The sequence below is a fragment of the Apium graveolens genome, chromosome 10, assembly GCF_009905375.1.
Source record: "Apium graveolens cultivar Ventura chromosome 10, ASM990537v1, whole genome shotgun sequence".
Taxonomy (NCBI): domain Eukaryota; kingdom Viridiplantae; phylum Streptophyta; class Magnoliopsida; order Apiales; family Apiaceae; genus Apium; species Apium graveolens.
The window spans coordinates 179583186-179594824 of record NC_133656.1 but is presented as its reverse complement, the minus strand read 5'-3'; the positions used below and the strand labels follow the sequence as shown (position 1 = coordinate 179594824).

General features: G+C 33.1%; 2 protein-coding genes across 4 annotated transcripts; both read right to left on the bottom strand.

The window, feature by feature from the left end:
- Nucleotides 1-1244: 1244 nt before the first annotated feature.
- On the bottom strand, nucleotides 1245-5843 carry LOC141689953 (protein NRT1/ PTR FAMILY 5.1-like). 3 transcript variants are annotated; one of them, XM_074494494.1, is made up of 4 exons: nucleotides 5591-5843; nucleotides 4912-5129; nucleotides 3122-3678; nucleotides 1245-2186 (listed from the first exon to the last, which is right to left on the bottom strand). In XM_074494494.1, exons 1-4 carry the CDS (start codon nucleotides 5694-5696, stop codon nucleotides 1295-1297), a joined length of 1773 nt encoding a protein of 590 aa, XP_074350595.1. In that variant the 5' UTR covers nucleotides 5697-5843; the 3' UTR covers nucleotides 1245-1294. The 3 variants fall into 3 exon arrangements, with proteins under 3 accessions (XP_074350595.1, XP_074350596.1, XP_074350597.1); XM_074494495.1 differs by having other exon boundaries at nucleotides 1245-2153; nucleotides 5591-5837; XM_074494496.1 differs by lacking the exon at nucleotides 5591-5843 and adding an exon at nucleotides 3830-4004 and having other exon boundaries at nucleotides 4912-5050.
- A 4684-nt stretch (nucleotides 5844-10527) lies between these two features.
- LOC141691369 (uncharacterized) lies at nucleotides 10528-11142 on the bottom strand. The gene is made up of 2 exons (XM_074496094.1): nucleotides 11038-11142; nucleotides 10528-10956 (listed from the first exon to the last, which is right to left on the bottom strand). The coding sequence occupies exons 1-2, from the start codon at nucleotides 11140-11142 to the stop codon at nucleotides 10528-10530; spliced, it is 534 nt and encodes a 177-aa protein (XP_074352195.1).
- Nucleotides 11143-11639: the final 497 nt, after the last annotated feature.

The window sequence follows — 11639 nt, the reverse complement described above, 5'->3', positions numbered from 1 at the left end:
ATTATTATGGAAAATTTCATGTGTAATTTTATTTCTTTTAAAGACATAATTATTCTTTACAGTATCAATTTAATATTTAATATTATTATATTAATTTTGATCCGTGTTTCGCACTATATTTTAATCTTCTTCGCACATGTTATTATCTATCTATACTTTTAAGTGAAACCGTATTCTATTACTCACTAGAAAAATTATATAACTATTTTTAAAATTTTATATAATTAAATCTCAACTAATACAAATTGCCTTCTATTTCCGATATACTTTATCTTCACATTAATTTTTATTTTTAAGTGTTCATTCAAGCGTCAATTTATTTTGAAGTAATCGTACTAATAAAAGGTAACATGTTAGATTAATATAACATGTAAAATAATTCGGGTTATATTAGTCAAGATAAAGAATTATAGGATGAAATTTTATAATTACACATGATTTCGATTTCTTTAAACTACATAATTTAATTATATTTATTTATTTATTTTTAATCTATATTTCTCACGAATTATTATAAAAATTAATTTGATGTAAATAATAATTTGATATTATTTTTAACCTTGACCCTATGTTGGCACGGGTCCTAGATACAAAAAATATTAAGTATTGTTTTTTTTTTTATCGTAGGTAACCCGCAGCCACTACCCTTCGGGTGCGCACTAAGTAAACCTTACGGGCTCACGCAATAGCCTGCAAAGCGACAGGCTCTGACTCAGGAGGCATAATCATAAATTCTCCTCCTGTGAGATTCGAACATGTGATCAAGAGGACAATTTTTCTCTCTTTAACTAACTGAGTCAACCCTTGCGGACAATATTAAGTATTGTTAGGCGAATCTCTAAGTATAATTTTAACATTCTTTTTTAGTCAGAAATGATAGTGAGATAGTGAGATGTCCGTCCTGACATTACCGGCTCTTAGCCGGATTTTAAAACTAACTTTAATGATTCACATCTTTTTTTTTCTTAGCACGTGATTGACGTATCAATAACTTGGATGAATTGTGCAAATAAGGATGTGGTACAATGGTACATAACATTGACATATTTCTTAACATATTTTGTTGGAGTTGATTTAGAATAGACGGACAAATTAAAGGAAATCTCATAAATGATTTTCATCAAATATATAAAGACAAGACATCTCGGAAATGATTTCTTATTTCTGTGCCTTTATATATACTAAAATATACAAAAACAAGAGCAATTAATTATTATTTATTTATTGCTAAATACAATACGCACTAAATCATAAATCAATATAAATATGCATTCTATAAGGTAGCAAGCAATTATCAAGTCTTGTCTTTCATTTCAAAACATCCCTCTTGGCCTTCCCTAGAATACTCCTTTTTGTATATATATTTGCTAGCTACCCACACAAATGCTCCTATATTTATAGTAGATAAAACTGAAAGAAAACCATAATAGTAATCTAAGTGAGAATCGTTGATGTTACTTCCAATCCAACTCTTTCCCCCATTGCTTCGTGTAACTTTATCAACCATCGTCACTAGAAAGCTATTCAAGAAGTTCCCAACTCCTAATGCGCTTGTAAAATACGCGGTCCCCAGGCTTTGCATTTCCACCGGTGACTGATCATAAAAGAATTCGACCATAGCAACGGTATTAAACACATCTCCAACTCCTAACAAAACATATTGAGGCATCAGCCAAAATATGCTCATAGGCACCATGTCTTTGGGCCCCAAAATGTGATGCATTTTTATTATATGTATTCGTTTAGCCTCCACGAAATACGAAACTCCAATAGCTATAATTTGAAACACGAATCCAATGCCAAGCCTTTGAAGAAGAGTTATACCTTGCGGATGCCCTGTTCTTTTTTGCATCAAGGGAACAAAAATTTTGTCGTAGATTGGCATGGAGACTAGCATTGAGATGATCACAAAGCTACCGAGGGATGCTGCTGGTATTTGGAAGTTAGAGCTGCCTATGTGTCGGTCTAAAGTTGTACCTTGCTTGATGAAGAGAGTATTGATTTGTGCCCATATAGTGCTAGGAATTAGTGTTGCTAGCCATATTATGGCCAATCTTAACATAATCTTGGCTCCTTCCACTTCAGTTACAGTGCATGGTGGCCTTGTACCAGTATTCTCCCCATCCTTTTGAATTGCAGCTTTGTCCAGGAACCTAGATTCAAGAACTATTTGCATATTTAGCTGTCTATATGAAATAAGAATATTATTAGTCCTGCTTTGATCAATCTAATGCACCTAAATCATGCATATCTGTTCTCTAAATTAACTGATTTATTGCATGATTCACATGTATCTAGTGATATATGAGCACAGAGCACATTGATCAACTTTAGATAATGGATAAATGTGTGTGTAAAGCGAATTTAAGTTAATATGTTTGAATAAAGTTTTTGATTAGGCCATAACACCAACTTTTTTTTTTCATTTCAGTGTTAATTAGTAGAACGCACACAATTTATACATTGACGTATAGGGGGTTTGGGTCATATGAAAAACATGTTTCAACATGAGAACCTTGAACACGATTGAATAATTGTTCTTACTGTCTCGCGGTAAAAACTCATTATTTACACATACATGAATATATAAATCTACGACTCTACCAAGCATGCATCTATGAAAAGAGGAACTAGATATAAATGGAGAGGTCCATGTATATGGAATATGAGGTAACAAGTAGAGCTTAAAAGTAAGTTCCAACAAGTCAGTGGAGATGCCCACCAATATCTCTCCACCAATGCCCCAACATGTAATTGACTAAACGGAAAGACTTTTAAGTAATGATTACCGCTCCTATATTCACAAACATGATGGAATACTAATGATTGTGATTTTGATCTATATATAGTACACCTATCTTATCATAATCCGCGGAATTTTTAGGACTAATCGTACATAAATACGTTGTCAGATTTCTGATTGATTTGAGAAAAAAAATTTGAGGGCCCTTAGCTATTGTCGATAACATATACTAGGCAGCAACTTTAGATTTATATTCTTCTCGTAAACTGTATACTCCACTATTAGCAGTGCTGTTAATAATGCAATTAGGATATTTGATGGATTCATTAGTCAATGAAAGATATGATCCGACTGTTAAGAACTTGTAATAATACTAACCTTAAATTCGGAGTGTGATAAATTTGACGTTTTCCAGTATTCAAGTATTGTTGTGGTTCTAACTCATGTAATCCAGATAAATTTCTAGGGAGCTCATACTTCCTCTTTGCAAATGCAGTGATGAAAACTCGAATCAAATCGCCGGTAGGACTATTACCATTCCTCAGTTTGTGCCTGTATAATGGAGTGCCCAAGTAGAATATAATGAGGGAAATTAGAAGACCAATTGTTGGAATGCCATACCCTAATCCCCATCCACAGTTTTCTTGTATGTAGACAAGGCCAACTGTGGCGAATAATGCCCCGGTAAAAGAACTAAATAACCACCAATTGAAGAAAGAGTCCTTGAGCCTCTTCTCCTTTGAATCAAAATCATCAAATTGATCTGCACCAAATGTGGATATATTTGGCTTTGTTCCACCAGAACCAAGAGCAATAATGTATAACGATGAGTAGAAGAATATAGTCTGCATTGTAGTAGCCTTCCTGCAAACTCCATTTTCACAACTCGGTTTCAGAGATTTGAACGAAACTGCAGCTGTAAGTAATCCCATCCCCTGCACATACAAGAACTCAGTAGATAGTTGGTATATAACACATTACAGAAAATTTTAACTAAAAAATTTATGAGAAAGATAATCAACGACGTGATTCTATTGCTCGACGTAAAATAATTGGCGACAAGTACACCAAAATTTGTCATTAAACCTCGACCAAAAATGCCAGGAACCTCGGTACAGAGACAGTAAGAGAACGGTTCATCTCGGAAGAACCTAGCTAGTTATGAACAAATGGCGTGGCCGTTGCAGTGCCCTCCTGTTTAGAGGAGGCCATCATCTGGCCATGGCCAACTAACAATGCGCACGAGCCTCACATATTTGCACTGTACACAGGGAGTAAGGCTCAGTGACTTTCTCATATAGCTAGTATACAGGGGACAGTGCAATTTATTCAACTACACATCTGCATATATTCATTACACAAGTCTCGTCAGTAACTCCAGGGAACATGGTACAATATATTCCAAATACACTCATTCAATATATTTCATCTTTTAAATGCACTCAATCTTTTGCATTCACGTCCACTAGAGCCTATTTTTACCACTACCATTTTTGCTACCGACAAGAGGCTTCTAGTCATTCAACGAAGACCAAGCGTTGAGATTCATTTAGTTACAGCATTTTTTTTCTTCTCTGCCTATTCTTCTAACTCGACTTTTTCCAAATCTCCTGGACCGCCAGTACTAAGCTGGTGTACTAATGTTTTTACAGTCTCTATTCCTTAATTTGTTCAATATTTATAAATATAAATCAAACCAATTACAAATTCAAACAAATTAAATTACCATTTTAATTTCGCAGTAGGCAGCAGTACTTATATTTGTGGTCTTAATTATATATGCATGTTCAACATTATCATGCCATAGCGATAGTCCTTCAGAAAGTAGGGTACAGAGAAACAAGTATGTCATGAGCTATTAATGGACATCTACACTAGTGGGTGACTGGTGAGTTAGATGAATAGGCCATCCGGAATCAAATTATGCAGATCATCCTAAGAAAAAGGTTTACAAAGAGTGATGATAATAAAACTCGCACTGTCATCTAATAATACAGATACGTCAATCACAAAAATTTAAATACTCATGTATGTCGCCCCAGACACTTGAACGTGTGCATACGGGTACGACTCCACTAACACTTAACCGTGCCCTTTCCCCTCACAACCAAGTGGATTACTGATATACCAAATTAAGCTCCTTAAGCAAAAACTGAGATGCTACATACCAGGACATAGATGAGAGATGAAATAGTGAAAGTCCAGAATCGACCCAAGAAGGAATCAGCTATATAAGCACCCAAAATTGGAATAATCCAAACTGATCCGGACCAGTTATTAACATTTCTAACTGATGTTACTGTGTCTTCATGTAGTTGTGTTGTTAAGTACACCACCAAATTGGACGCTACTCCATAGAATGCCATCCTCTCAAATACTTCGTACCCTGTTTAACATTTACTTAAATCTTTTAATTAATTGCACCTTATTCATAAAATAAAACAAAATCCACAAAAATAAATTATTACAAGAGAGATGGAATCATATGATTTTTTTTTTGTTATCTAGGTGTCTGGCTGCTAGCTGAGCTTACCCGCACCTAGTAATCATGCCATGAACTCCTACTTAAATCTAAGTATTCACTCATATTGAACCCAAGATCCTGAAGGTGGTAGTCCCCTAAAATTGAACCAAAGAATTTGAGCTGACAGTCCCCTAAAATCCCCAGTCTCAAACTAGTTGAAATACCGGGATGGAATAATATAGTTTACTTTAAAAGAATATTAAGTTTGACATCCAAATATTTGTCTTGTATGGGCATGTATGCATCCATCCAATATATATATATATACACATATTATTTAAGTATGAAGGGATGATTATGCACATGCCTATATAAATACATACCAAGAAGAAAAGAGCATGCTTTCCATTTGCCACTGGTAGCAGCAAAAGCAGGACGGCCATGGATATTAACACTGCCATCACTGGTGAAAACCTTATCTTCTTCCATTGGCTAGCTAGCTATTGCTTTACTATATATACAAGTACAACTTCAACTTGTGTGTTTATGTAGGAGAGGGGGGTATATGAATGATTATTGACAAAGAAGTATCAATATATTTGAGATTATTATTATATATAGAGTGGAAATTAAGCTACAGGGATCATGACATAAAAAAACCATATTAAGTGAAATGAGTATCTCTTACATGAGTTACCTGGACAGCTGGTGTAGTTGGCCAATCTTTTCCATTTTTTTCTTTTCAGATAAGTTTTAGTTGACAAATTTAACTGTACACACCACGATTTCCGATATTACAGTTGATTACCGTATCATATTTAGAGACCCGTTCACGAACGGAGTTGAGCCGAACCTTGATTAAATCGGGTCAAGTCTAACGATTTGAATCGAACTTTTTTATCGAACAAAAAGTTATGTTCAAACTCGAGCTCGTTAACTTACAAGTCGTACAAGAGTTTTTATCAAAAACAAACAAAACGAGTCCTTTTCTTTAAGCATTTATTTCTCCATCTAAGATCAGGTCGCACAACAGAAGAACACCCAACATACAGATGCACACTCCTCCATGTGAAATATTCATCTTCAAAGTACGAACGGGGTACACGAGCTTTTTCCATCAAAACAAGTCGAGCTGAAATAAAAAGTTCTGGTCAAATTACTTGTTAATTATTAAAATAGCAAATCAAATATATTTATTTTTTTCTGAAAATTTTATAATTTCATTAAAATATATAGATTTTAACATCTGTATGATTCAGTCATTCATAAATATATTTTTAAAAAATCGTAACATCAACAAATCAACATGGCACTAAATACTAGTAAGAGATAATAGTCAAATCATTAATTGACTATTAAAATAACAAATCAAATAAAAAAATTCTGATTTTTTTTGTCATGTCACTTAAATACAAAATCTGTATTGTTGGATCATTCATAAATATTTTTATAAAATCGAAATATCAATACAAGACTATATATTAGTAAGAAGTAATAGTCAGACCACTGGCTAATTGTTAAAATAACAAGCAATTATTTATTTTTTACTAAAAATTTTGTCATATAGCTAAAACATATAGATTTTGATATTCGTAAACTTGGATCATTCATAAATATTTTTTAAAAAAATCGAAACATCAATATGGAACTAAATACTATTAAAAAATACTAGTCAAATCACTGGTTGACTATTAAAATATCAAATCAAGCAAATATATTTTCTGAAATTTTCTCATATAACTAAAATAGATATATTTTAACATCCGTACAATTCAATTTCTGAGAAATATTTTTCTAAAAAAAAATCGAAACACAAATTTAGTAATAAACACTAGCTAGAAGTAGTATTGAAATCACTTGTTGACAATTAAAATATCAAACCGACTTATTTTTTTCCAGAAAATATTTTCATATATATATATATATATATATATATATCTTGACATCCATATGATTCAGTCATTGAGAAATATTTATAAAAAATTATAAAAATATTCATAATAATTCATTATATAAAATAATTTTTATTAATTTTTTTGAGCCGATTTCGGACCAAACTCGAGCCGAACATGTCAAAAGTTTGACCCGAGCTCATTTTTGTATTCGAGTTTGAGTCTATAGCGAACTAGCCGAACCGACCTTAATGAGCTAAGTTTGAAATTGTTCGCGAACGGCTCTACTCATATTGGCCTCCTCGTATATGAATTTATTATTTTTTATTGTAAAATCTCTATAAATTAATAAAGTTGGGATCCATAGGATTTTATTAATTTATAAAGATTAATAAATTATCGGAGTTACATATACACTTTCGTAAATATATTGAAACCAAAACTTCGTACTAAAAATATTAATTTATAATAAATTATTAATTTATCGATTATTAATTATTTGAGATTTTATTGTACCAAGTAAACACGCTCACTTTATCTCCTTGAAGGGTAAGATTTAATCTGTTCATCTGAAACATGTTTATAAAATCTTGCAATGTAATAAAAATATATTGGATAAAAAATATCTCCACCTCTTTTTATAAGTTTGGTATTTAAAATTCAATACGAAATGTTATTCCGTACGACTCAAGAGGCTATTGGTTTTTCCAAAGATTTTATGGTATAAATAATAGTATAAGTTAATTTTTTAAGTGCTATAAAATTATTTAACACAAATTTTTACTCATAATAAAATAATTTTTTTAATTTATATTTGTCTTTAAAATAAATGAAAGTATATAAAATGGAATCAAATAATTTGATTTTATATAACGGCTAAACTGCATATTTATTGACAATTTCTGCAGCCCAATAATAGAGAAAGTTTTGCGTTCCTCGAAGTTCAAAAGTTATATCTTCTGAAATGGTGATCAATGTATCATGTCGTTTCTTCCTTATGGGGCCCGAGTAAAGCGAATAATAAGTTAAGATAGTCGTCAAGTGTGACAACTGCAGTTTCTATTGACATAATTTATTATTTCCTATAAAACATAATAATAATTAAAAAAGTATCTTAACTTACACATTTCAATTTTATACCTTGTGTCTTGTGTGATTTTGTTTCATTTTATTTTCTATTGCTTAATTTCTTTGGTTTTTTTAATATACATATTTTATTTTTTTTAAATGAGGGAGTAAATTTTAGTAGCATAAATGTTATAAAGTGAATTATCGTCTCATCGAAAAGCCGTAACAAAGATAATGGACTGTTTAGAATCGACCCCGATCTCCCCATTAGTTCTCACACTACAATATCACTATGCTGATATGTCTTTTATATTTTAATTTTTTCTTTTGCAAGAAAAATAGCAGTTTTATTAATACTTTAAATCATCCAACATTACATGCATTAATCCCGGGTAAATATTTCCCCAATTCCAACTATGATCATCTAGGGAACTAGTGCTTCTCGCCAAGAAGTGAGCCACTGCGTTCGCAGATCGTTTAACAAAATTGAGGATCACACGAGTTAAGTCTGACAAATGATGTTTGTATTCATCTATAACTCTACCAAAATAAGACAGATTAGCATAAGAACTCCCGATTGCTTGAACAACCACTAGACAATCAGTCTCTATTATCACTTGTGGCCAGTCCTCTGATTTTATCCAACTTAGAGCCTCTTTAACGCTAATTGCTTCTGCAAGTTCTGGTGCTATACTATGTTAGATATATTTGTGATGTCATGTCTAATATGATTTGTGTTTAGTTTTCAGATCTTACTTAACAGGACAAATCAGGACTTAACTGGAAATCGGTACTTATACTGAAGTCAGGACTTAAGATATCAGAACTTAAGTTATCAGGAGATAATATCAGGACTTAAGGAGACGTTCAGATAAGGAAGACGGCTGATTGAAAGGAAAGAAGATCGAGATTGAAACATAAGAAGAGATATGCATGAAGAAGAATTCTATAAGGAATAGAATACTTGGAAGAAAAGATAACTAGTTGATATATATTAGGAAACAGAATTATATTCAATATCAATTAGAAGATTATCTTGTAACTGTGTAGTATATAAACACAGGCATAGGGTTTACACTATATGTGTTATCTTAATCGAATTTAATATTCATTGTAACCCTAGCAGCTCTCGTGATAATTTGTTCATCACTGAGAGAGAACAGTTCTTTGTAACAGAGTTTATTGTGTTGAATAAAATCTGTATTTTGTTACCTGAGTTCTTATATTTGATTTGATTGTAGTAAACACTGTATTCAACCCCCTTCTACAGTGTGTGTGACCTAACATACTTCCCTGCTTACAGCAAGCCTTAGCCTCAACTATACTGCCTTCGTGGTCTCGAGCTAGTATAAAAAAGCTGAAATGTCCAGAGTCTTCGAACAAGGCCGCATCAGTATTAACCTTAATCGTATTTATCTGAGGGAGTTACCCGTGCTCTTTTCCATCAGATTATATTATAAAACCAAAAGAATGATCAAATGACCTATCTTGAGCACTCTGTCATTGATTAAGGACAAGAATAGCTGAGTTCACCACTTATGTTGCCTCCAAACTTTTCTGATTCCAAGCTATATTGTTCCTGTTCTTCCAAAAGAACCAGCAAACCATATTTATACTCTTCATCTCTTCCGTGTTGTACTCCTGAATCATCTCAGAAAACCATTCTACAAAACTCAAGTCTATCTGAAACTTTCTCCTAAACCCGCTTTCTCCCAGCATAGCTTTGCAAAATCACAATTTACCAACACATGCGCAGCTGTTTCACACGTTATATTGCAAACTGGACATAAACTACACACATTGACACTTCTAGAAATAAGCACATCTTTTGTAGGTAAAGTACCTGGAGTTGCACGCCACAAAAAATGCTTGACTTTCAATGGAATTTTTAGATTCCACAACTTACGCTAAAAACCTGGGTTGACACTTGAATTTGAAACTTCCTTTTGATCTCTGAGCATAAGCACTTTTTACAAAATAAAAACCCGTATTTTCACCTCTTCAATACCACAAATCCTCCTGAAATCTTTGTATAGAAATTGACATGATCAAATTTGCATCTATCCTTATGAATATATCATTGACCAAAGCCCCATCCCACTGAGCAGTATTCATGCTCATCAGAGAATCAACGGTTTTACCAATCAAAGCATCATGAGAGGTTTGAACATAAGGATTTTCTATTGATGGAAGCCACGGGTCATTTAAAATGAATATTATAGTCCCAAGGCCAACTCTACATACCATACCAGATTTAAAAGTGCCCGAGTTTCGAGCAAACTTTGCCACACTAAACTTGGATTAGGGCTTATTTTGCTATCAAAAACGTATTATCTGGATAATATCTAGATTTATACAACTTACTCACCAAGGTATTTGGATGAGTAGCCCATGTAGCCTTTTCTGCCTAGAAGTGATAGATTGAAGTCGTGCATGTCTTTAAACCCCAAACCACCTTTTGTTTTCTTCTTGCACATGTTGGCCCTACACATCCAATGTATAACCTTCTCTTTCCTGCCAGAAAATTTCCACCAATATCGACTCATAATTCTTTCTATGTCTTTGCAGATCCTGTTGGGTAAGAGGAAGATACTCATAGCATAAATGGGTAATTCTTGCACCACTGTTTTCAGCATTATTTTTTTACCTCCTTTCGACAATTGTCTTTTATCCCAACTCTCAACTCTATGCTGCATTCGATCTGTCAAGTAACCAAGAGCTGATGATTTATTTCTCCCAATCACATTAGCTAATCCCAGATACTGCGTACGCTCATCTGCCTCATTAAACTACAAAATGTTACACACCTCTTCTTTCACCGTCTGACTCATATTTCGATTGAAGAATACAGAGGATTTAACATTATTTACCTTCTGCCCTGAGGCCATTTTGTATACATCTAGAACACTTAAAACTTGAAATGCTGAATTGCTTGTTGCTGCACAGTAGATGTAGCTATCGTCAGCGAAGAACATATGAGATAAAATAGGAGCTCCCCTTTCCACCTGTACACCTCTAAGAAATTTCTGTTATTTTCGATGCTGAATTAATGCTGACAGGCCTTCCATACATATTAAGAAATCAGTCATTTGAGTAGGATTTTGATTCTTAGGAACCAAAGAAATATTTGTATCTGTAAGATGATTATCAAACGCCCCTTTTGCAAAGAAATCTTTAACTATTTTCACGACATCCTCCCCCACAGTACTTCTGATAAAAGCCCAGACTCATGCCATCCGATTTCGGGTGTAACGTCTGGGAAAATTACGTCTGTATTATATTATATGTAATTAACTGTCAAACCCTAATTGCTATATGTTACGTGCATTCTGTGTCGTCCCGGTATTTTAAAGATATTTTCATATATTTCATTGTGCATTTATAGCTTTCATATCAAAAGTTATATGGCCCGAATCATGATTTTATAGCTGATATTTCAAATAAAATAATGAGCCTTATTTTTCATCAAACG